The sequence below is a fragment of the Motacilla alba genome, chromosome 15, assembly GCF_015832195.1.
Source record: "Motacilla alba alba isolate MOTALB_02 chromosome 15, Motacilla_alba_V1.0_pri, whole genome shotgun sequence".
Taxonomy (NCBI): Eukaryota; Metazoa; Chordata; class Aves; order Passeriformes; family Motacillidae; genus Motacilla; species Motacilla alba.
This window is the reverse complement of record NC_052030.1, coordinates 10027458-10052716: the sequence shown is the minus strand read 5'-3', so window position 1 is coordinate 10052716 and position 25259 is coordinate 10027458. Positions and strand designations below refer to the sequence as shown.

At 50.2% G+C, this 25259-nt stretch overlaps 2 protein-coding genes across 3 annotated transcripts; one reads left to right on the top strand and one right to left on the bottom strand.

The window, feature by feature from the left end:
- The first annotated feature begins 5174 nt into the window (after positions 1–5174).
- Positions 5175–9786, top strand: FICD (FIC domain protein adenylyltransferase). The gene is made up of 3 exons (XM_038152405.1): positions 5175–5217; positions 5725–6054; positions 7309–9786. Exons 2-3 carry the CDS (start codon positions 5778–5780, stop codon positions 8379–8381), a joined length of 1350 nt encoding a protein of 449 aa, XP_038008333.1. The 5' UTR covers positions 5175–5217; positions 5725–5777; the 3' UTR covers positions 8382–9786.
- A 151-nt stretch (positions 9787–9937) lies between these two features.
- On the bottom strand, positions 9938–25144 carry SART3 (spliceosome associated factor 3, U4/U6 recycling protein). 2 transcript variants are annotated; one of them, XM_038152403.1, is made up of 19 exons: positions 24634–25144; positions 24018–24144; positions 23292–23396; positions 22158–22342; positions 21062–21167; positions 20237–20361; positions 19660–19815; positions 18740–18878; positions 18266–18373; positions 17772–17849; positions 17508–17566; positions 16943–17052; positions 16609–16721; positions 16030–16106; positions 15481–15646; positions 14306–14748; positions 13503–13655; positions 12206–12390; positions 9938–11331 (listed from the first exon to the last, which is right to left on the bottom strand). In XM_038152403.1, exons 1-19 carry the CDS (start codon positions 24799–24801, stop codon positions 11151–11153), a joined length of 2784 nt encoding a protein of 927 aa, XP_038008331.1. In that variant the 5' UTR covers positions 24802–25144; the 3' UTR covers positions 9938–11150. The 2 variants fall into 2 exon arrangements, with proteins under 2 accessions (XP_038008331.1, XP_038008332.1); XM_038152404.1 differs by having other exon boundaries at positions 12298–12390.
- Between the last annotated feature and the right edge of the window lie 115 nt (positions 25145–25259).

Genomic DNA, 25259 nt, shown 5'->3' with positions numbered 1-25259 from the left:
TACCAGAAAAATGCCAGCTGAGCTGGGAAGGCTTGGGCTGCTTTTCCATGGAGATTAGAATTGCCACAGGCTGCTGGAGGCAGGAGCTGGAGCCATTCCCTGGGAGGTCTGAGCCCCCTCCCACCCCCAGCAGCCTCCTGGAGTCACTTGGTTTATCTCCAACTCGTGAAATGACTGTGAGAGGTGAAGGAAAGGGAATTTTCCTTCCCAACAGGAAAACATTTGAATTCCTGTGCCATGGGAATAGGGAGAAACCCAAAATATGCTGGAAAGAAACACCAATTCCTTTTGATTCCTCTTCAGCAGCACTGCCTTGCCCAAATCCCAGCCAAAACTCCAGCTCCTGCATCCCAACAGATTTCCCACCAAGAGAGCACAACATGGAATTGCTTCTCCTTCCCTTCCCAGCTTTGCCCCTTCCTGCCTTGCCAGACCTCAGCCCTGCACTGCCCCGGCTCCCAGAGCAGGGATGGAGGCTCCTCTCTCCTGGTTTATCTGGGCCATTATCCCAGTTTTCCAGCAGCCAGCAGCTCGTGTTTGGAGCACTGCTCCCCTGTCTCTCAGGAATTATGGATCTACCCAGCAAAGGCACAGGGAAATCATTGTTTGCTGCTCAAAATTCCAGGAGAAAATGAGATTCCTCTTGCTTGCTTTGGATCCTGGGGTTTCCTCCCCAGCCTGCTGGGTTTATTTCCAAATTCAGCTGCCAAACACCAGGAGGGAGCTGCCAGTGGCATTCCTTTAGGGAAGGGACAGGGAGCCTGGCACTGCCCCCTCCCAGTGCCCAGGGAGGTTCACACCCAGCTGCTGTTCCAGTTCAGCCTCTTCCCGTGCAAAGCAAAGCCCAGCTGGGGGAATTCAACATTCCAGCTCCAAAGGAATTAAACCCAGCCTTAGAAAGGGAAATATTTCCCAGCTCTGAGTTTTTGGAGAGTGCTGGAGGCACCTGATAACCACAGAGTCCCACAGACAGGGGCTGCTCCCTGCTGACAGGGGGAGAGGGGAGCTTTTAGTTTAGAGGGATTTCACAGCATCCATTTTATCCAGCAGCATGCAGGAAAACGAACCCAGCACCCTGGAAAGCTGGGAATGACACAGGCTCTGCCTCCTTGTTTCCAAGGGGGCTCTCTGAGCTCTGCTGAGCAGCACAGGTTTGTAAACCCATTTCTTCCATTTGCAAACCCATTTCTTCCATTTGCAAACCCATTTTTCCCCCAGCTCCTGCCCTGCTCCTGGAGTGAACGTGCTGAGGAAAGAGTGGTGCAGAATTCCAAGGCCAGATCTCCTCAAGGGCACCAACCACAGAGGGGATTTATGATTCCTAAAGGATCACCCACCTGCTTTGGTTCCCGTTTATCACAATCAGCACATATCAAGAGCCATTTGCATATCCCAGGCTCTGGGAGCCTTTGGAAACTTGGATCCATGGAGAAGCAAAATGTGAGCAGCAGGTGGCTCCTGAGGCCTCCAGAGCTCCTGTTTCTCTTCCTGGGATTTAAAAAACTGAAATTGCTGTTGAATTTCAGGAATATTCCTGTTTGCAAATCCTGCTCGGGGCATCCTGGTCGAGCAGAGCCCCTCCCAGGCAGCCCACACTGCCTGAAATGTTGGAATTCAGCCCGGGAGCAGGACAGGAGACCTCCGGCAGCTCCCCAGCACCTCTGCCAGGACACGGCTGTGTCCCCAGCATCCCTGCACTGCCGTTGCCATGGTGACTGAGCATTGTCCCCTCTCCTGCCACCTGTAAGGACAAATGTCCCTCCACAGCGCAGGGCTGTCCCCAGAGCACTCCCAGGTGGCCTCAGCCCCATCCTGCACCCAGGACATGCCCCAGGACCGGAACTGCTGCCCATGAGGAATTTCCCGCTGGCTCCAGCCTGGAGCTGACCATCAGCAAGGAAAAAAAATAATCCAGAAGGATCCACACCTAAACAGGAGGGGTTTGAAGTGAAATCCAAGCAGGGAAGAGCTTGAGGCCATCCAAGACCAGCAGAGGATCCTCGAGCATAGAAAACCTGGGGCCAGCACTGTCCCCATGGCTGGTGGCACCTGGCAGCACCAGGGAAGCCACAAGCAGTGCCACTCCCGAGTGTGCCAAGCCCTCCCCAATCTCCCCTGATGCCTGCTGAGCTCTGAAGCTGCCAGGACCTAAGCAGGGGGCGAGCTGAGAAGCTGAAGGGAAAAATAGCTCCTTTTGTAATCTGCTCCCACAGCACTCCCACCCCCCTGCCCGTTTTAGCCCTCCTTGCCCCACATTGGAGCCCGGGAGGTGGGAAAGGGGAGGAATTGCTGCTGTTCATGGATGCAGCACGCGGGGTGATGTCCCCTCCGCGTAGGAGAGGTGTCCACCCTGCTCCCACTGCTCCTCTGGCACATCAGGGAATGGTTTGGGTGGGAAGGAACCTTCCAGATCATCCCAGGACCTTCCAGATCATCCCAGGACTTTCCAGATCATCTCACGACCTTCCAGATCATCTCAGGACCTTCCAGATCATCCCAGGATCTTCCAGATCACCCCAGGACCTTCCAGATCATCTCAGGATCTTCTGGATCATCCCAGGACCTTCCAGATCATCCCAGGATCTTCCAGATCACCCCAGGACCTTCCAGATCATCTCAGGATCTTCTGGATCATCCCAGGACCTTCCAGATCATCCCAGGACCTTCCAGATCATCTCAGGATCTTCCAGATCATCTCAGGGCTTTCCAGATCATCCCAGGACCTTCCAGATTATCTCACGACCTTCCAGATCATTTCAGCACCTTCCAGATCATCTCAGGACTTTTCAGATAATCCCAGGACCTTCCAGATCACCCCAGGATCTTCCAGATCACCCCAGGGCCTTCCAGATAATCTCAGGATCTTCCAGATCATCCCAGGATCTTCCAGATCATCTCAGGATTTTCGAGATCATCCCAGGACCTTCCAGATCATCCCAGGACCTTCCAGATCATCCCAGGACTTTCCAGATCATCCCAGCCCCGAGTGCTTCCCTACCCCAGGATGCTCCAGCCCAGCCTGAAACAAACAGCTCTGATGTATCTGCCTGATCCCATCCCCCAGATGGATGCCAGGGAAGGTTTTCCCAAGGATCACACACATTTCATACCTTCAAATGCTGCGAAAAGAGTTTCAGCAGGTTTGTTTTTACTGCAGCTGGCTCCAGCAATGGCACTGAAACAATTAAATCAAGTTGGATGTTGGCTAAGCAAACGAATGTCACAGGCACTGCAATCAGGGAGATGCTGACAGAGGTTAGCAGTGTTAAACACGCTGCCCTTCAAAACAGAACAGCAATTAATTTTCTTTGTGACAAGTGTCACAATCAGAGCCCTGGGCAAGCTTTGGGAAGCTTTGGGAAGCTTTGGGAAGCTTTGGGAAGCACAAGCCCCGAGCTGCTGGCACACCCAGGACCCCGGGAACCGCTGAGGGCACGTACAAGGGAATTTATCCCAGCACAAACAGCTCCAGAAGGCAGCCAGGGCCTTGCTCAACCTCCAGACACGTTTCCCAGGATGAGCTCTGGGAAGGTCCTGCAGGGGGAATGCAGCAGGCCGGGATGTTCCCGTGGAGCAGCGAGATCAGTCAGTGCCATCTGCCGGCTGCAGCCGCTCCCGAACCCATCGCATGGAGAGGAACAAACCCCAGCCTCACGCTGAGGCCTCCAGGATCCCTCTGGAACGCTGCTCCCAGTGCAAATTCCCCTCAGGATCCGGATGGGATCTGTTTGGCACAGTGGAGAATTCCCAGGATGGCCCAGCAGGACTGGCGGTTCTGATGCAGCCAGGCTGCAGCTCCAGCGTTCCACAGCTTCCTTCCCACCTTTGGGATGTCCCCTGGCTGTTCCTCACGGAGTCACACGTGGAAATCCTCGGGCTGGCCCGGATCCAGCTGGGGAAGAGCTGTGGGAGTGCCGAGGATCCGCAGTGTCCCCAGGGATGATGTGGCATCATCGGCTTCTGCCTCAGCTTGGACCGTTCCAGAGGCACCAAGAGGCACCAGAGCTGCCCTGAGACACCAGGCATTGCTGGCTGTCCCGCTCTGCTGGAGCAGATTTCATTAGGGAATAGATCCTTAAGTGTGTTTCTCACCGTCTTTAAAAGGAAAACTCATCCCTGCTCCACGATTATCCCAGAATGAGCTTCAGGTGCCAGATCCCTGAGGAGAACACAGGTTTGTGTCCTGGGAGGGATTTGCTGGTCCTCCCAGTGCTGATGGTCCCCCAAAGCTCTCTGCAGGACAGTTTGGAGCTGCAGGGGTGGCCGGGGGCTCCGTGAGCTCAGAGAGCCCAGGGCTGATCCGTCAGGCTGGGCTGGGGATGGTGGCTGAGCCCAGCTCGTCCAGCTGCTCCTGCCAATCCGTAAAACCAGCGATCCTGCTTTTCCTGCCAAAAACAAGCCCCAAAAGGGGGATTGTCTCTGGAAAACTCCATTCGGAGAGGAGGCAGGATGGAGTGGGGGCAGCACGGAGCTATCGTGGATGCTGTGGAGGTCTCCCCTCAGCTTCCTCTGAACCACAGTCCAAATACCCTGAATTAAATTCTGACAAACCAGGTTACTTTTCCCTCCTGCTGATGATCTCCACTTGGTAAAAAAAAACACCTTATCACCCTGCTAGACAGTGATTCTGAGGGAGCGACCTGCAATTATTTAAAACATTCTCTTTTCCCTCAACTTTTCCCAGTCTCTCCCTATTCCTGGCCTGCAGCGGAGGGAGAGGCGCAGGGGTGGAACAGCCGCTGCTTAAGGCCAAAAATAAAGAGCATAACATCCAGAAGGGCCACGGAGAGGCGACGGGAACTCTGTACCCACGGAAAGAGGTGATTTTCCATGGAAATGGCCATAAATCGGAGGCAATGGAATTTAACCCTTAGTGAGCGCGGCCGCGCTCCCGTCGCCTAGCAACAGCACGCCATGCCCTTATATGGAAACCGCGCCCGCCCACTCCCCACCCTCCCTTCTCATTGGTTGCGCGCCGTATGATTGACGTGCACGCTCTCCAGTCCCCACCCTCCACGAGCCTCTCCCGCGCCCGGGGCGCGGCGCTACCCGGAAGCCGGTGCAGGAAGCGGAGGGGAGGAGCGTGAGGGACGCGTCCGCTGCGGTAGCCAATGGAAGAGGAGCCTGGGGGCGGCTCAGCCAATGGCAGCGCTCGGGGGCGGGGCCGGGGGCGGGGCTGCGGGAGCCGGCAGCGGGCGGCTCCGGGAGGCGGCAAAGGTGAGCGGGGACCGGGGGGACACGGGGGGACCGGGACAACAGCGGGGGGCTTGGGAACAGGGGAGCGGGGGGAAGGCCTGGGGTGCACCGGGCAGAGAGGAGCCGGGGTGCTGGGGGGGATTCCGGCCGCGTTCAGGCGGTGGCTGGAGGAGAAGCGGAGCGTGGGGAGGGATTGCAGAGCGGTGCGGGAACCCGGGGCTTGGCGCGGGTCACAAGCCTGGAGGAGGGTGGCGAGGGGACGGGAAGCTCCGTGATCCCCGCAGAACCGGCTGGCAGAGCGCACGCTGCTCCCGGGCATCCATGGCTCCTGTCAGAGCAGTGCAATGCGGTGCTGGGGGGGTGGCAGGGGAGGGGGTGGCAGGGACAGCCGTGACAAACGCAGAGCACATCACTCAGCCCCATGTGGTGCTGGGGGGGTGGCAGGGACAGCTGTGACAAACCCAGAGCACATCACTCAGCCCCACTCTGACCTGGCACCGAGCTCTGGCTGAAGCTGTGCGTTCCCAGGTGGGAGCAGTGGCGCGGGACATGCTCCAGGTGTCGGTGCTGCTGGAAGCAGGATGAATCTCGTGGCGATGGCGACCGATCCCGAGCTCCAGTGGGTGTCCCTGCGGCTCCGTGTGCGGTGGGCGGCCGTGCTGGTGCTGCTGCTGAGCTCCCTGGTGATGCTGCTGCTGCCACTGGACAACCAGTGCCAGGCTGTGCTCAAGGGCCTGTCCTTGCTGAAGAGCAGACTGGGCTCCTCGGGGATCAGCAGGCTCACGGGACAGAGCACGGAGCTGAGCGTCACCTCCAAGGGGCTGGAGCTGCTGGTGCTGAAGGGAAAAGCGTCCCCAGGTGAGAGGGGCTGGGTGGGCACGGCTGAGTTCCTCAGGTCAAGGAGATGCTGGAGAGGGTCCGGCAGAGGCCACAGAGGTGATTTGGGGTCTGGAGCATCTTTGTGATGAGGGGAGAGTGCGGGAGCTGGGCCTGGTCAGGTCAGCAATCCATACAAACATCTCCAGGGGCTGTCAGAGGATGCTGCCAGGCTCTGTTCAGTGGTCACAAGGAGCAGGAAACTACAACACAAGTTCTACCTCAACGCGAGGAGCAGCCTCTTTCCATGAGGAACAGCTGCCCATGGAGTGGTGGAATGTCGCTCCACGGAGACATTCCAAACACACCTGGACACCTCTCTGCTCCTGGTGACCCTGCCTTGGCAGGGGCTTGGAGTGGGTGATTTCCAGAGGGCCCTTCCAACCCCAACACCAACCCAGAGATCTTCACCCCCTTCCTGACCTGTCCTGTACCCCTGATGGGAGTGACACTGTACCCTGATGGTAACAAACTGCAATTAACTGCAATTAACACTGTCTGTAAATGCCCCCAAGGTCAGGCAGTGCCTCACCAGCTCCTTGACTGCATTCCAGGGCCCTGTGCTGGCATTGCTCCATCTCTCCAGAGTTTTTCCTTGTGTTTTCAGTACTAGTAACTTCTGTGGAGGTAACTGGAACACAGAAAGGTGGTTTAGTGCACAGAAACCTGGGCTACACAGCGTCAATCCCAAAATCCTGGCACAGAACAGCCTTTCAGGCAATGCCAGGCTGTAGCCATGGCCAGTATCAGCCGGGACATTAACGTGGAAAACACTTAAAGGAATTATTACGATTCCAGCACTGTATCTTTGTTTGCATTAAAGCTCTTACTGCTGGGAAAACGTTGGACAGTTCAGTGGAAAAACAGAAGTGCTGTTGGCAGCCAACATAATCATGTTAACGTTATAATTTCACCTAAAATAATGCCAAGGGAACACTGTTAAAACACTGTTTCCTCCCACATGAAGCAGTTTGGTGGCCACAGGTCCTGCCTCCCAACACTTGCTGCCAGGAATGGTTTTGCTGCCTCATATTCAGCCTGGAAATGCAGCATAAAGCTCTGGAACACAAATTCTGTTCCAGTTCTTCGAGATTGATTTGTTCAATTTTTATATCAGTGAACAGTCACTCACAGAATGTCCTGAGTGGGAAGAGAGGCACAAGGATCACAGAATCCGGATTTCCGGAGGTTTCCAGTAAAACTCACCGCCCTTTATCTGTTACCATCTCATTCCAGAGGTGAAGTTGGAAGCCAGAGCAGCTCTGAATCAAGCCCTGGAGATGAAGCGCCAAGGGAAGCGGGAGAAGGCCCACAAACTCTTCCTGTACGCCCTCAAAATGGACCCGGATTACGTGGACGCCCTGAACGAGTTCGGGATCTTTTCGGAGGAGGAAAAGGACATCCTCCAGGCCGACTATCTGTACTCCAAAGCTCTGACCATCTCCCCCCACAACGAGAAGGCTCTGAGCAACCGTGGCCGGACGCTGCCCTTGGTGGAGGAGATCGACCAGAGGTATTTCAGCATCATCGACAGCAAGGTCAAGAAGGTGATGGCCATTCCCAAGGGGAATTCCGCCCTGCGCCGGGTGATGGAGGAATCCTACTACCACCACATCTACCACACGGTGGCCATCGAGGGGAACACGCTGACGCTGTCCGAGATCCGGCACATCATCGAGACCAGGTACGCCGTTCCCGGGAAGAGCCTGGCGGAGCAGAACGAGGTGATCGGCATGCACGCGGCCCTCAAGTTCGTCAACACCACGCTGGTGTCGCGCATCGGCTCCGTCACCAGCAGGGACATCCTGGACATCCACCGGCGCGTGCTGGGCTACGCCGACCCCGTGGAGGCCGGGCGGTTCCGCGCCACGCAGGTCTTCGTGGGCCACCACATCCCGCCGCACCCGCGGGACGTGGAGAAGCAGATGGAGGAGTTCGTGCAGTGGATGAACTCGGAGGACGCCATGAGCCTGCACCCCGTGGAGTTCGCGGCGCTGGCGCACTACAAGCTGGTGTACATCCACCCCTTCGTGGACGGCAACGGGCGCACCTCGCGGCTGCTGATGAACCTGATCCTGATGCAGGCGGGCTACCCGCCCATCACCATCCGCAAGGAGCAGCGCGCAGAGTACTACCACGTGCTGGAGGTGGCCAACGAGGGCGACGTGCGGCCCTTCATCCGCTTCATCGCCAAGTGCACCGAGACCACGCTGGACATGCTGCTCATTGCCACCACCGAGTACTCCGTGGGCCTGCCCGAGGCGGGAGGCACCGCCGGCTGCAAACAAACCATCCCCGTCAAGACTTGAGGGGTTTGGGCGAACTCAGGAGCTGTGGGAGAGCAGAACTTCAAGCCACTCGGTGTTCCTGGTGGGAAGTGACTGGACGGGAAGGTGGCACTTGAGCGTTTTGTTTATTTAAAGTGTCTTACATTTGATTAAATTAATATAATTTATTTATATACGTGATGCCAAACAGAACTGGGGATGGTGGCTGTGCACTGGAAGGAGGTTGGGAGAGATGTCTGAGGGCTCAAAAAGATGAACTGAGATTGAATTTCTCCTTAAAACTAAGCTTAGAGGAGCTGCTTCAATCACAACCCTTTCACCCAGGCAGTCCACTCTACTGTCTGACCTCAGCAAAGCCTAAACTGAGTTGGCTCTCTGTGGCCTCTTGCCTGTAGCTCCCAAACACATCCCTGAAGGAATAGCACTCCCAGCTGTGTCCAGCAGATACTTTGGTGTCAGTCACACAGGTACTGAGCAGGAAGGAGGCTGAACTCCAGCCCAAAGGCATCTCTCCCCTCCCATTTCTGTTTCTGTGGCACTTTGCATGTTTACTTTCAGCTGCCTTTCCTGGGGTGAGTTTTGTACGAGTGGGAAGTGTTTGGTTTGGGATTACAGGTGATTAGGAGTGGAACAAGAGGAGAAAAGATCTGACTTACTTGAGGGAGGACTCAGAAAATCTCAGCCCAGAGGAGCCCTGGGAAAGCACAACTGTCCTTAGACATTTCAGTGGAGGGGTTGGAAGGAGCTTGTCTGCAGAACTGTGGGCAGAAAAGATCATCAGGCAGAGCCAGGAGACACTAGTTGTGCTAATTTGGGAAGAATGTGTACAGGAAGTTTGCCAAAAACTTCCATGTCTTTAGTCTAGGTAAGGGAACTTCCACAATTAACCACTGGTCACGTCATGCCTCTGATAAATGTGTCCAGAATCACTCGAGGCCTCTGTGCTGCAGGGGCAGGGCCGTGCCTGGAGCTGCTGAGCAGTTCAAAGAATCACTTTTTCCTTGGTTTTTAAGGTCAAAGTACCCACAGATCTCCCTACCCCAAACCTGCCAGGCGTGTAACAGCATCATTGACCCCACCACCTCCAAGCTCACAAAACTTCCTTTTAAAATCCCAGTTTAGAGCATTTAACCCCTTGACAAAAGCTGCCAGGCTGTCTTAGGCTCAGTTTTCTTCCCTTTTAACTCTCTCTGACCTGACAGGGAGCTTAGGACATGTTTTAGAGTAGCAGAAACCAGGATGAGAGTGGGAGTTCTCTGAGCACTGCTGCCAGGGAAAGCAGACAATACAGGAGGAAAGGTGTCCTGTCCTTACAAAGCATGTTATTTTTGTAGTGCAACCTGAGCATAAATAATGCACTTTAGAGCTCTGTGGGGGGAAAAAATGTTATTTTAGTAACAGATTAATAAACTATTTTAATATGAAAGTCTTGGTTTGGAAGAGGCTGTTCTCAGAGCACACTTGGCTGCAGTGAGCTAAGTGGTTGTGGAGGAGGAGAGGCCATGGGAGAGATCCTGGTTCCCTCAGCCACCTGACAACATGAGCAGAGTCATCATTTCAAAGTAAAGCCAAGTGAAATCAGCACAGAAAATAGTGTTTATTTGCAGCAGTGTTGGTGTGGTCCAAGTGAACTCAGCACTGGGGTTCCCCCTCACATCCACCCCTCTCTGGGTGGTGACTTCCAGGGTAGTTGACAAGCAGGGATGTTTCTATCCAAGATCACACCACTGTTGGAAAGTCTGAGGTGATGGCTGAAGTGATTCCAGGATATTCAGAGCAGATGGAATGAGCTGCTTCAAGGCCTGAGGGACACTGAGCACACCTGAGAGGTGAGGCACATCACTATCACCCAGCTGCCAGAGGAGAAGTGCAGTTCCAACACCCACATTTAAACAAAAGCAACAGTATTTATAGAAAACCTTTGAGAACGTGAGTTTAATAAACCGAGAAACGTCAGCTTGCACTTCACAGTTGTACAAAACCATACAGAAACCACCTGCAAAAAGACATGAGCTAGCTAGGAAAAACAACCAAAAAAACAACCAAAAAACCTGGTCCTCAGCAACAGCACGTCCAGCTTCATGGGAAACAAAAATTACCACCTAAGGATCAGCTCCTAAAACTTAAAAAGAATCATCTCAATGTCCTTTACAAATACACCATATAAAAAAACAGGTCAACTGGAACAGAACAGGAACTGGATACATATATATGTATATCTGTGTATCTACATATACACACATATGTATAGAAACTCTCCCAATACTAAAAGAGGCCATCGTGGTGAAGTTGGAGCATCTGCTGTAGGATTCTGCATGGAAGGAGATGACAGTCCCTGCGTGCGTGGGTTTGGGTGGAGAATGGGGCTGTTGGCAGAGAGAATGTCTGCAATCCCAATCTGAGCTGACCAGTGGAGCTTGCTGAGGTCCTCCCATGGCATCTCATTCGTTAATGAAAGAGAAAATCGTTGGAAAGTACTCCAAAAAACTCCATGTGGCATCCGAGCCGTGCAGGAAATATTTCCCCCCTCGTTACCCTCAATATGAGGGATCACATTAACGCCATTTCACCAGAACAAAAGCGTAACTCTTTGCTCTTAGAGGAAAAATAAAAACCAAAAAACCACCACCTGGATTTGTGCCATCCTCCACTGATCCCGAGGAATGCAGCAGTCCAGTATTTACACGGGATTGGGACGGGCTTTCTCTCCTTGCAAAGCTTAAGGACACAACATGGCTTCCAGAAAGGCATTTCACATTGGACCAGACCCGCTGAGCGCACACTCCTCGCTCACTTTTTCAGGAGCATCTTGGCAAAATCAGCATTGGACATCTTTTTAGGCTCTGCGGGGGGCTCAGAGGACGCTGCTGGTGAGTTCTGGACCATCCCATTCTCAGCCTTGGCCACGGGGTTGCTCTGACGCTGCAGCGCCCGGGGCATCATGGAGAGCTGTGTCCTGCCCTTCCCTCGCCTGGAAGGGAAAAAATTCCCATTTAAACACACTCTTTTAGCCTGGGGGGACAACAAGGATTTGTTTGCTATGAGAAATGCACATTTTAATATCATTCCTATAACTTGTTTCAGGGATAAAGCTTCCCATGGGTGTCTTTGAAGCACCCCTGAGTCCTGGCAGACAAAACCACCCCACAGCCCCCAGGGCTGAAGCTCTGTTTATCCACAGGGGCTCATCCAACACAGGAGCACTGAAAGATGAAGGAGCAGCTTTAATGGTCACTAGGAACAATGGCTGTTTCTCCAGAGGGAGAGGATGTGGAGGTTATTAGGGATCAGTGCCAACATCAGATCCAAGGGGATGGCCAGTGCCTCATCCTCTTGTTGCTACAGAGCTGTTTCTGTGGGTAAAGAGGAAAAATCTGCTTTTCCTCATCAATCCAACAACCCATTTTTTTTATGGTGCAGTACTTTTTAAATGTTCTTTCAGATTCACAGGATCCTACACTGATTTGGGTTGGAAGAGGCCTTGAAGATCACCCAGTCCCACTCCTGCCATGGGCAGGGACATCTTCCACCACCCCAGGTTGCTCCAAGTCCAATCCAACCTGGCCTTGGGCACTTCCAGGGACCCAGGAGCAGCCACAGCTTCTCTGGGCACCCTGTGCCAGGGCCTCCCCACCCTCACAAGGATTCCTGCCCAATGTCCCACCTAACCTTGCCCTCTGGCAGTGGGAAGCCCTTCCCCCTTGCCCATATAAAAAATCCCTCTCCTTCCTTTTCTAAGCCCCCATATTCCAGCTAAGATTTCTCAACTCCAGCACGAACAGAAACACAGCATTTCCCTTCCAGGCAGTGCCAGGCACCCCTCCCTCAAGCCCTCCCTCACTCACGCTCCATAGTTCTGCCGTGGTAGCAGGGGCAGGGAGGGCAGGGAACCGGGCCGTTTTGGAAGCTTCCGGAGCGGGGGGTTGCTGATCATCACCTTGATGACGTGGTCCTTCACTGTCAGCCCGTCCATCTTCAGCACAGCCTGAGAGGCCTGGGCTTCATTCTCGTACTCCACATAAGCCAGGCCCTAAAGGAAGAAAAGAAAGAGCCTCCATTAGGTTTTAGTGCTTCCTTAACAAGCACTAAACCTGTTGTTTAGTGCTGAGGAGTTCGTAAATGAGGAATTCGTAAATGAGGGAAACTCAACATGGCTCAGTGCCAATGCTCACCACTCCCATCATTCTCACAAACCTGTATTTCTTGTCTCTCGCTCCCCTCATGTGTGGAAAAAGTATTAAAAAGGGAAAGAACCACTCCAACAATGGTATTAAAGTAAATATAATGAAGTACCACAGCAGGCTCTCACTGAGAAGGGCATCACCTCTCCCTGCTGTTACTCTTTCAAATGACATTCAAAGGCTTAAGCTGCATTTTTTGGATTATCCAGTTTCACAGGAGAGGCATCAGGTTTTACATAAACTTCCCCAAAATACATTTATTTGTGGTTTACACACAACCCCAGCTCAAACTAAGCTCAGACCAAGAGTTGGGGTTCCCAAGAGCACTCATTACAAGGTGTGCACACAACAGGAACTTCACCTGAGGGCAAGAAAATTCAACTTAAATCCGTGTCCACCATTCTCAGGATGTCCCTGTGGACAGGACCCACCACACACACACAGCCCAGGTGTCAGATAGAGTTTTGGCAGAGCAGCAGCTGGTTCAGAATCCCTTATTTAACAAGGAGTCATTTATTCAGGGATGGAAATAATGAGCCCTGTCAGAGAGGGGGCTCATTTCTCCCTGGCAATTCCCTTCCTGCAGCAGATGTTAGGAACAAAAGCCTCAGGAAACTGAGGAAAGGAGGATGGGAATTGGTTACACCAGGTAAACCCCATTTAGGCAGTTATTTAAAAACCAATCCTTTACAGAGTTGCCTGTTTTTACAATACTGAAAGTGCTGTAAACATTTCCCCCTCCATCCCATTTTTCTCGTGCAATTTAAGAAGTATTTTGGGAAAATTCCTTTTGGTTTTCTGCACTAAGGCACACTGGGCTGTATAAACTCAGGCTCTTCCACAAGCATTAATACAATACCACACTGGCAACTTAACAAACCCAACTTTTTTGTCTCCAGACTCCATGATGAGCTTATTTTGAAGGATTCCTTAAATCCAGGAGTGTGTTAAGGATGCCTACCTTGGGTTTTCCAGCCCTGTTGGTGACCAGTCGAATGTCCTTCACGTTCCCATGGGCTTTACACACCTCCTCCAGCTCCTCCTTAGTGCAGGAAAATGGCAAACCAGATATAAAGAGTTTATGTTTCTCCAGGGTAGTGCTGTACCTGAACACCTGGAGGAACAAAAAGGATGCTGGTTCACAAACCAGCCAGAAATTCCAAGGATTTCAATTCCACACCCCAAAGTAATTCCTGTTTGTGGGATCCGAAACTGCCTCAAAGCCATGAGTAGCGTTTTGGAAGATATTTGCATATAAACACCAAGGACTTGCTCCTAAATGCTACTAAACCCCTTCCCAATGAGGACAGACAGAGAATCATAGAATACCCTGAGCTGGAAGGGATCCAGAAGGATCAGAGCCCAATTCCTGTAATAATGTATTTTATAATATTGCCTTCTTACTCAGCTATCACTATGGGAACATTGAATTTTTCTGTGCAGGAACTCCAGAATGCAGAAATCCCCTGATTACACAACTGAGTTCTGGTACAGAACATCCCCAGCCAGGGGGTTGGGTAACAAATACTGACCAAGAAAACTCTTCAGAGCTTGAACCTGGATAGGTCCCACCACTAAACTGCTCAGGTCAGCAGATTTCTGCAAATTTTGAATAAATTATGACAATCCTGATGTCTGGCAGAGTAACAAAAAGTCCCAAAAAAAGAGTTTAAAGAAGCACAACGTGAACTGATTAGACACAACAGATTCCACCAACTCCCTTCCCCACATCCACTGTCCAACAGGAACCACCAAAACTTTTACCTTAAAGTCAGGATTCTTGTTCTTGTCAACACAAGGAGACACAAACATGGGCCTGCCCTCCACGGCCGTGCGATCCAAGGCCAGGGCCTGCCGAGCAGCCTCCTCCTCCCTGAACTGCACGTAGCAGTAGCCCCGGAAGGTGCCCTTGTTGTTGAACACTGCTCGGATCTCCACGACCTCCCCACAGCTCCCAAAGAGCTCCCTCAGCTTGGCTTCGGGCTCTGCCATGGTGTAGGAGAGGTTGCTGACAAACACGGTGACTTTATCCTTGCTGCTGTCGTGGAAAACTTTGGGGATGTCCTTGCGGCTGGTGGACGCCTTTTCCTTTGGGGTCGTGGAGCCATCTGGCTTCTCACTCCTCCCAAAGAGCCCAGAATCCACTTCCATGTCCTCCTCAGGGAGCACTCCATCGCCCTCTCCCCTGAGCCTCTTGCTGGGCAGCTCTGATTGATGGAATTGAAAGCCTTGTTAGAAAGAAATTACCCCGTTTCCTTCCCCTTTGAAACTCCTCTGCCCTCCATTCCCACCGTGGAGCTTGGAAATGGCACACGGAAGCACAAATACAATGACAGGTCTTAAAGACATCACAAAAAAAAAACCTCCCTCAGGTTTTAAAGAACAAATAACAACAGATTATTGCGCCAAGACAGCTTTAGATGAAAGCAACTGGAATATTTGTTCCTTTTTTCAGCCAGTCATAACTGACAGTTGCGGATTCATGTTCTTTTCTTTGTCTAATGGTTCTTTATTTAAAAAAAAAAAAAAAAAAAAGAAATCTAAAAGCTCACAAAAATCCCAGGGGCAACAACCTATTAAAGTGTTCTGTTCCAACCTCCAGAAGCTGCTACAATTCTGAATAACCCAATTTAGACACATGGCTCAGTATCATAGGATGAGTCAGAACAATTACTTTAAAGGAAAATCAAGGAAGAAAAAACCAAAATATCCAAAATAAGAAACCCCAAGAAAACTCTGGAAGTTCTTATAAACCTGTTTTTCTCTTGGTATAAAACCATTTAGCCTTGTTTGCATTTCACTCCCACACTGAACACTTCCCAGGAGAAAGCAGCCCTGGAAAGACACCAGTGCTGGCAATTCCTCAGCTCCCTCCACCACAAGACAACCAATAACCGTGTTGCCAGAGCTGTGAAGTTTCAATTTCATTTTATTTTTACCTTCTTCTTGTCCCCATTCGCCCTCGTCATCCTCGTCCGCTTTGCGCTTGTCCCCAGTCCTGGTTTTCTTGGCTTTTTTGGAAGCTTTCTTCTCTGCCCTTGCTTGCTTTCTCTGCTCAGCTCTCTCCTCCTCCTGCTTTGCCAGAGCAGCTTCTTTCTCAGCAGCCTGAAACACAGAAGATTTATTTCATTTTTTCCCCCCACTGGCTGCAGATCGCAGAGCATTTTCCAGAGCACTGAGCCCAGAGGGTTTTCTCCTAACCCCAGCACTAACAGGAACATCATTTAAAGCTCATCCCAATTCTTTGCTCTCACAGCTTTCCTGGAGGGCACATCACTCTTGTGGCCATCCAAGAGGCAAAAGGAGAAAGATAAAAAGCAGCAAGAGGTTGTTAATCATAGTTTTAAAGTAAAAAATCGAGAGTTGTAGGGCTTGAAGGCATTTCAGGCTTATCTGGGGGGAAGCCACACTAAAAATGTGACATTCAGAGAAGCATGGACTTGATTTAGGTGTATAAAATGCTTTGGTAGCTCACAGAAAGTTCTGACCTTGGCTCTTTGTTCATTCACTCGAGCCAGTCTGTTTTCAGTTTTCTGAACAGCTGCATCCCAGTCTTCCAGTGTTCCTAAAGGATAAAATAAAAATAAAATTTAAAAGCCTTTTATTTAGCTTTCTCATAATTCAAAGATACAATTCTGGAAAAATAAGAGTCACTGAGTTCATGGCACTTGCTGTTCATATTAAACATTACACATGAAAATTCTATTTATAACAACAAGCCTGCAAGGTAAAAAAAAAAAAATCAAAAACCCAAGAGCCAAGCAGAGCAGAAACCTCTCATTAATAATGCAAGACTCCAAAAAGACATGGAAAAATCCAGTGATTTCAGAAAAGCAAGGAAAAAAAGAGCTGTCTGTGGATTTGACAGCAGTGAAAAGTGAGACTTCAGAGGAGCACAAAACACAGGATCAAAAGCCTGTGTGCCACCTCTGCCTAACCAGGCTAAGAAATGCAGTAATTAATTACCTTCTGCCAGTCACTTGGTTACCTTCTGCTAATTAATTCCCTCCTGCCTGTCACTCAGTGACCTTTTGTCACTTAGCCACCCCCTGGCAGTGCCCAGGTACCTTCTATCCTCTCCAGGGTGAGCAGCACCTCGCAGACGTGCTCGGGGTAGTCGCTGGTGCACTGCACTGCTCGGTGCAGGGCCTTCCTGCAGTGCTGGGTGTCCCCATGGGCCCTGCAGGAGGGGACAAGACACTGAGGGGACAAGCCACACACAATTCCAGCCATGCAAACGTTCCCCCTCCTTCCCCAGCTGCTGTGACACTCCTGGAAGCCACAGCAGAGCCACCCCAAGAAGCTCAAAGGCGTTTTGTAAACCCAAACAAAACACATTTGTTCTGAGCTGTTTTCTCCCACAGATGAGAAAACTAAAAAGTGAATTAACCAAGCTCCCACCTTTCCAGGTTGTAATATTCCAGCCACATGTTGGCATATTTGGCATTTCCTTTAGTCATGATGTTGTCCCAGAGCTCCCTGGCTTTCTGCATGTTGTTACACAAGCGGGCCTGCAACGGAGCACCCAAAATATCCTTCAGGATTATTTGCTCAACATCATTAACCCCAAACCAAAAACACCCCACAGATGCTGCAAACAGACCCAGCAAGACACATCTGAGCCCTACAGGGGTCAAAATAAACACCTGACACAATCCTACTACTGAACAATCCTTCCCTGCCCACCTCTCCCTTTAGTCTTGTTTCTGGCTCCCACATCCATTTGATTTTGGGCACTATAAAAGAAATTACAGAGCTGTTTCTGAATTTCTTCCTTTTGTTTTTGATGAATGTACCTAATAACTTCTCAGACTGAGAACTTGGTTTGCGTTCAGGAAGAGGAGTAGGGGAAGAGGGGAAATGGATTGGGAAAGGACTGCATTCCACGGTTGGAATGTTAGAACATTTTATTTTAAATCCATTTGATCAGGTTCAGCCATTTAAATACAGCAGAGAGAAACATTACCTCAACTCTTGCCCAGTTCTGCATGATGGTGCAGGATGGATCTCCACTTTCACTGAACCCTAGGAAGAAAAACAAGGGCTGTTTGTTGCACTTGGCTCTCAGAAATAAAAGGGTTTATTAAAAATTTCATCTCCATGTGGGACCTGTTTATCTACAGCTTTCTGAAACGTTCAAGATTCTTGAAGACAAATATTGTGTGGAGAACTGATCTTATAAAAATGATTTTGAAGGGGAGGAAACACTGCTTGGGATGGTTTCACTTACTTTCTTCTACTTCTTGCTTCAAGTACTCCACAGCTCGTGCAAACGCAGAGCGCAGCTCCTCCAGCTCCTTACTGGAGTCTGCAGGGGAAAAAAGAAAGAACAACCTTAAATTAATAATTTAGTTTTCATTTCCCACCCAATAAAACCATCTCCTTAACATCCACAATGATTTTATTAGGTAGCAGGGGGAGATTAAGTTTATTATTTCTTGTTGTTATTATTATATTAATAATAACAACAAATTTAATTTATGATTTTATAATCAGTAAAACTCACTACATGAATAATTTTAAAAATCAGGTATCAAAAATACAAGGTAGGGCATTTTTGAAATAGCAAACCAACCAAATTCGTATTTTTTATAGACATTAACATTTTTATAGACATTAATTTCTGTGAAATATGAAAATGCTGGTAATTTTCTTTAAAAAAGCAATATCCAAAAAGAACAAAGAAAATAGTACAGATATTTATTCTGTATTTATCATACAAACCTTGTGTAAAATCCACCCTTCTCCTCAGGTAATCCAAGTAGGCCTGCCAGATCTCTACATAGTCTGTTGCTTGAATAAAACCTGCATTCAGAGCTTTTTCAAACATTTCTGAAAGAAAAATGGGGAAAAAACAATTACTTCCCATATACAAATTAGCAAAATTAGCAAGTTGCAGTGATAGCACAAAGAAATATCTACACAAACACCACTGGTGTCTAGGAAGACAGGAAAAGAAATCCTACACAATAAATTGGATTAGGAAGTGAATTCAAAGGCAGCTGAATTCAGCAATGTTCATTCCAAGCTGTTCATTGCTAGCTCGGGGTGAAGCTGCTCAACCGAAGCTTTGCCCTTGCAGGACCTGCTGCCCGTGGCAGCAGCAGGATGAGAACAGACCCTGCAAGGCCCATTTGTCCCAGGCTGTTGGGAGCGCAGAGAGCAGCTCTGAACTGCATTTGCTGGTTCTTTCCTCACCAGAGATGATGCTGTGCTCAACCCTGTGCCTCTCCATGGCCAGCAGGTACCTAATCCACAGCCCAACAGTCCAGGGGCAGTTCCTGACAGCGCGGTCGTGAGCGGATAAAACCAATTCCTTCACCTTCAGCTGCCTGTCCTGGAAGAATCACACAAGAAAAGTGAAGTTCCTGTCAGCCACAGAGACTACCCAAGACAAACTTCAGCACCTAAAAGCCAGCACTTTCATTTTATATTTTAAAAGCTCAGATGGGTGTTTTAAATTCTGTATTCCTAAAAACCCAGTGAACACCTTCCCGTGAGGAAGAATATGCTCAGGAAAGAACTACCAGGCCAGTGAGGTGTTTTCTGCCAAATAAATAAATATAATAAAGGCACTGAGTGAATTCCCAACTGTTCCTAGAATGTCAAGGATACAAAGAAGGAGCACACCCAGCCTATTTGTGGAGGTGTTGTTCCACCTGCAACCTGCTGTGTCCAGCTGGGAAGAGAAAGAGATGACGGAAAAACTGAGCCTGGATAAGCTCCTGCAGGGAGTCAACCCTGATCCCTTAATCCAGCCACCTTCTGTCCTGCCTCTGGAGCTCAGCATCAGCTTCAAACTGCACTAACAAACCCCCCTGGAAACAGGGGCTGAACATCTGGGTTTGCTTCAGTGCCCACACCCTGTTATTCTGCAGAGAAAACACAGCTAGAGCAGAGCAAAGCGAGAAATGCTCACAAGAGGAATAAACGCATCCCTGAAAACAGGAGGAAAGCAAAGGTGAGGTGAAAATCAGTTTCTGGGAGATTTACAGAATAAATGACAGGACTGAGGTAGAATTTAATGGCTGTTTATCAGCAACTGAGATTAAAATGAAACAAACAAAAGTAAAGACAAGAAAACAAATCTGCAAACATTCCTGGGTTTATTTCCTTACCAAGTACTGGTTGTAGCGTGCCCAGAGGTCTGGGACAAGGCAGTTCTCAGCCAAAGCTCTCTCATAGATCAACTGAATCCGAGCTGGGTCACCTGCTTTCATTTCAAAATCAATGTAAGCTTGGTATTCTGCCAGCTTTGGGGTTTCAGCACCCAGCTGGAAAACAACCAGGGAGACACAACATCAAACTCTTCAACAAAGCAAGACTCCAACAGTTCAGCTGCTCCTCAGAGCAGCTCTTGTGCAAGATTTCACACAAGAGATTCGTCTCTGTATCAGCAGCTGTTGATTTTCATACAGCTCCGAACGAGCCTGAAATCAGTCAGACCCTGGGTTTATTCCCCTTAACCCAATGCTGGAAAACACACCCAGAGTCTTCACGTGCACCTCAGGGTGGTCTGGCACACCCAAGGCACCCCATAATTTCCAGCATTCCCAGTATATAATTGTCAGTATTCCCACTGGTGACAAAATCCCCCGCCTGGAGAATAAAAAATACTAAATTTGGCAAAAAAAAATAAATCCCCCCAAAGGAATTCCCTCTTAGTTGGAAGGAATGTGTAAGTGCCAGCATTACCAGTGCCTCCTCGTAGGGTTTACACTTCTCCAGCTGCTGTAGAGCTTTTTTGTAGTTCTTTATTGTTGTTTCTGGAATGGGCTCTTCTGACCACTCCTCATATTCAGCATATGAAGCCTCCATGTCTATTAAAACATGAAATCCCATCAATAATGCACTTACAAAACTGAAAATTCAGATTTCAACCTATGTTCGGTTCTGGGACAAACTCCTATTTTTATTTATATAATATTTATAATTTATTTTGAACAAATATTTAAATTGTTATCCTCTTTTGGCCCTAACTGTCACACTGCTGCATTCTTAAAGGCTATGACATTTCATCTCATACAGTGCCCTATAACAAACTCAGGGCAAGTTGTAATTAAAGCTGCTCAATTGGAATTAAAAAACCAAAGTGGCAAAATTTTCCCCAAGGCTTTAGAGAAAAGAGAACCCAAATTCTTTCCAGATGGAAATGAAATCAAAAGAATTGTGCTTAACTTTTTCCCATGAGCAAGAAAAGGGACTCAAGGAGCTTAAAGCAGGAACTAGAGAAGGCAGAATTCCAACAATCCAGCTGCCAGATACTCCCTACCAAGGGTTTTGTGCAGCAATCACAGCTGAACTCCTCATTTTTAAGTCACATTTTGTGCTCCTCGCTCGCACTTCGAACATCCTCAAACTCCCAACAACTCAGAACATTCCTGATCCAGAGGGATCTGTGCCTCATCCAAGAGAGCACAAGACCTCCAGCTGCACTCGGTGGGGCTGTGCCAGGAGAATCCTGGTGCCTGGAGCATCTCCCAGCTGCTGCAGTCCCTGTCCCAGCACGGCAGCCCTTACCCAGCAGAGGGATGCCCAGCTGGCGCCGGAAGAGCGTGTGGATCTTCTCGAGCTGGCTGCACAGCACCTGCTGCTGCTCTGGGGATGGAATGCTGCCAGGAGCTGGCTGCAAGCAAAGAAAAACAGGGAAATTTAATCCATCCTCTCCAGCCCCAGCTGATGGACACGAGAGGGAATTGTTTATGAGCTGAGGGAACGGAGATCCAAGTGAATACATGATCCTTGAAGGGCACACAGGGCCAAGCTGCATCTCAGTCGCTGCTGGGAAAGCTAAAACTTGGGAATTGCTGCCCTTGGAAGGTGGATGAATGGGAAAAGCATTCCTGACTGAAAGCTGACACAAGCACGGGGAAATGATCACCTGAGAACAAGGAAGCAGCAGGTGACTGTGCCATTTCACAACCCCACCGTGCTGCCAGAGAGGGTTTCAGTAAATCCCTGGGGTGTGGGGAGAGGATCTAAAACTTCCAGCCTCAATTGTGTTTGGGAATGAAAGAACATCCTCCTGTTACTCCTTTGTTAGGGGTTGAAAAGGACCTTTAAAGACCAAACAGTTCCCACTGCCACCAAGAGCAGGGACATCTGTAAACTTCCATCTCTTATGTAGCAAATTATCAAAAATAAGGAAATATTCCCATTCTGGCCACCTTGGAAATTGCAGATATCAAACAGAACTTTCGAGGGATAAAACACCCTCAAGCCAAAAGTCTGTGGATAAAATAACCTCCTCCACAAATGGTGGAATAATGAATGAGTTAAAAGCTGAACAGTCTAGGAATTTAAACTTGGTTGACTCTGTGCAGAAACAGCCACAGAACAGTGTTTAATAATGGAACATTTCAATTTAAAGCTGTTCTTGGCACCTCGGCCAGCAGCAGAGCCAAACTCTGCTCCTGGATTCGAGATGATTTTAGGATTTTACAGAAACACAAATCCTTTCATCTATAAGCCAAATCCACAGAATGGTTTTCCTGGAGCACAGGGCTGGTTTTTACAGCTGGGAATAAACAACAGGGAGGAGGAGACAGCTGCAGGTGACTCCAGGAGCTGCACCACAGCTTTTTTTTGGGATGGGAGCAAACGGGAACGGGCTCACCTGTGCTGTTTCCAGGATGGCATTCTCAAATTCCCTGTAGGCTTCCCACAGGGCCGTGCCCTTGGTGACGTGCAGCCCCACGGCCGTCAGAGCCCGCTCGAAGATGGAGCGGACCTTCTCGATGCCTCCTTCCTGCCCAATGCCTCCAATGGAATACTGGGCATATTCCAGCCAAATTTCAGGACCTAAACAAGGTTAGGAGAAGCAGGTGATTTGATTTTTTTCAAAAATAATAAGGAGGAAATGCAGCTCTGCTCCCCCAAATGCCTGATGTGCTGCATATAAATAGAAAAACAATGTGGCGGTGTTCTTTTTTAGGCAGAAAAGTTTAAATCTTTGGGAATTGTATTTATGCTGTTGGTTCAGCAGCAGCAGCCCCAGTTTCCTTCTGAATGGTGACACTCCTGTGGTTTTGCTGACAGGGACTGGCCCTGCCTGTCACCTCTGCCACACAAACCACACCAAGATGCCAGAGCAGCAAATTCCTGTTTCCTGAGCTGGGATCACAGAGCTGTCACACTCTGGAATAATTCAGATTAAAGCAGCTCCTCCTCCTCCTCTTTCCAAACTCCTCAACTTCCCTGATCAGCACCTCCTGAAGCAGCTGAATCCTGCAGGTGAAGGGGAGGTGGGAGAACAGCACTGGCTGCCTGGTGCCATTCCCACCAACACCAAATTCCATTTAGGGACCCCAGGCTGGGACTGCCCTGGGCTCCAGAAGTGCCTCCAAACCCCAAATGCAATCCAGCAGATCCAGAGGATAATTCCTCACTTCTTCACCTCCCCTGAGGGATCACCAGCACCAGGAAATGTCACTGATGTGACATTTTGTACACAGCTTTTGAGGGGGATTTACCTCCATATTCCCTCCACTTCCTCAGGCTTTGCTTTTCCAGCTCTTTACCCAAATCCCCAAAGAACTCAGGGATTTATCCCCAAAATTTTAAGCTACAGCTGCAGCAGCTCCTGAGGAATGGAGAGACCAGACACCACATCCTTCCCTTGCACCACTTCACACTCAGATTTTAGAAATTAATTTGAAATTTTGACCCGATTTCTTCACTGTAACAGAAGCAAGAGACTTCCCTGCAAAGCCAAACAAAGCCCATTTTAGAGCATTTTGGGATGACTTACAGATGTAATCTTTGACAGCTCTTTCAAACAGCTCATAAACCTTCTCTCTCTCTGAGATCTCTGAAGCCATTTTTATCTCATCCTTCAACCAGTCCAGCCAGATTTCTGAAAGCAAAACATTTAGAACACATGATTAATATTCACAAATAATAAGTTATGTCCACTTGGTGAGTTTTAAACAACAAACTTAGAACAAAGGAGGGGGAGCAAGGGCAAAGAGAGGAATTTTAGCCTCCACAATTCCTAAATTATTTCAAATAAAAGTTGGGCAGAGGCCTCTTAAATTGGTGCTAAACAAGCACCTTTTTACCAGAGGGAGAAGTTGGAATTCCTCAGTACTTTGAAAATCATCCCATTCCACCTCCTGCCTTGGGCAGGGACACCTCCCACTATCCCAGGCTGCTCCAAGCCCTGTCCAGCCTGGCCTTGGGCACTTCCGGGGCAGCCCCAGCTTCTCTGGGCACCTGTGCCAGGGCCTCCCCTTCCCTTTCCAAGAATAAAATCCATCACCTCCGAGTTACGAGCAAAACCAGAAATCCCCACTTCAAGCACCCACAATTTCCACCAAGAGGGAATTTTCTCTGCTGCCTGCCTACAAAATTTTTAGCAGGACTTCGCTGAGCTCTGGATCACATTCCCTGACTGAGGGTGCTGAAAATTGGCCTAAATATTTGATTTCACTGCTGAAGCATCCTGCACCTGTGGAGGGCAAAGGACGCTCCGTACCTTCAGTGAGGGGGAAGAGCTCGCTCATCTTCTGCCGAGCTCTGCGGAGCTTCACCAGCTCTCCCTCCTGCCGGAGCAGCTTGATCAGATCCAAGTGACAGTTGTAGTCAAAAGCATTGATGGACAGCTGAAAAAAATACAAATAAATCCATTTTAAAAGCCGGGTTGAGTGATGGAAGAAGTCAGAAAACAATCAGACAATTCCCGTGGTGGGAGCACAGAGGAAGACAACGCAGATTTCCTCAGTTTTCCCGATTTCCTCAGATTTAACCTAACCCCTGACACAGCCCCGGCCGCTCCCTCGGTCCCGCCACTGCTCACAGACAGAACTGTGCTTTAATTTCTTTAAAGGGAATAAAATCCCGCGGGCAGCCGGCTCAGATTTCTCAATGAACACAAACTGCTTACTACGACTTCCCTCTTATCTCCCCTCTCAAAAAAAATCCCAAGCTGGTCAATTTCCATCTCAGACTCCAGACAATCACAGAATATCCCGAGCTGGAGGAAACTCACAAGGAGCACGGGAATTCCCATCCTGCCATTCCCAGCACCGAACTGCCGGGGCAGACACGGATTAGCCCCGTTCCCGCCACACCCGCTGCCCCGCCGGGCCCACCTGCTCCTCCAGCCGCTGGATCTCGGCCTCGTTCTCCTTCTCCTCATCCTCGCCGTCCCCAGACGAGTCCGAGTCGCCCTCATCGTCCGAGTCCCCGCCCGACTCGGGGTCTCCCTCCGGCAGCCGCTTCTCCTCCTCGGCCGCCGCCTCAGCTCCCGCCGCCGCCATCTTATGCAGCTCCGCTGGCCGCCCGCCGCGCTCCGCCGGCCGCCGCGGCTGCCCCCGCGCCGCCCGTCCCGCCGCTCCGCCCCACCGCCAGCCGAACCGGGCGGGAAGAACCGGGATCCTCAGCCCGCCCCGCCCCTCGCTCGCCCGCGCACCGGGGCCGCGCTGCGCCGAGTGCGGCCGCGGCGCGACCCTTTGTCTTCGGGCCCGTGGCGCAGGCAGCGCCGCGGGCACCCCGCTGTGTGGCCATCAGGGGGCCTCCGAGAGGGTCCGCGGCGTGCGCGGCGCCGCTCGCCCGCCATGTTGAGTGTGGCGCCGCGTGCCGCACGCGCGCCGTCTGTCGCGACGGAAACGCTGTCGCGACTGAAGGGCCGCTTCCACCGTTTATTTATTCACTGATCGTTTCAGCCGCAGCGCGGCCCCAGCGCTCGCGCCGTCTGCGCGGCCAACGAATCACCGGG

Excerpts from the sequence above, each read along its gene's own strand:
- FICD (XM_038152405.1), top strand. The coding sequence starts at position 5,778 with ATGAATCTCGTGGCGATGGCGACCGATCCCGAGCTCCAGTGGGTGTCC. Across the intron at positions 6,055-7,308 it reads GAAGGGAAAAGCGTCCCCAG|AGGTGAAGTTGGAAGCCAGA; the intron begins GTGAGAGGGGCT and ends ATCTCATTCCAG.
- SART3 (XM_038152403.1), bottom strand. The coding sequence starts at position 24,801 with ATGGCGGCGGCGGGAGCTGAGGCGGCGGCCGAGGAGGAGAAGCGGCTG. Across the intron at positions 17,567-17,771 it reads GAAGCAAGAAGTAGAAGAAA|GGTTCAGTGAAAGTGGAGAT; the intron begins GTAAGTGAAACC and ends TTTTCTTCCTAG. Across the intron at positions 13,656-14,305 it reads ACAAGAATCCTGACTTTAAG|GTGTTCAGGTACAGCACTAC; the intron begins GTAAAAGTTTTG and ends TTGTTCCTCCAG.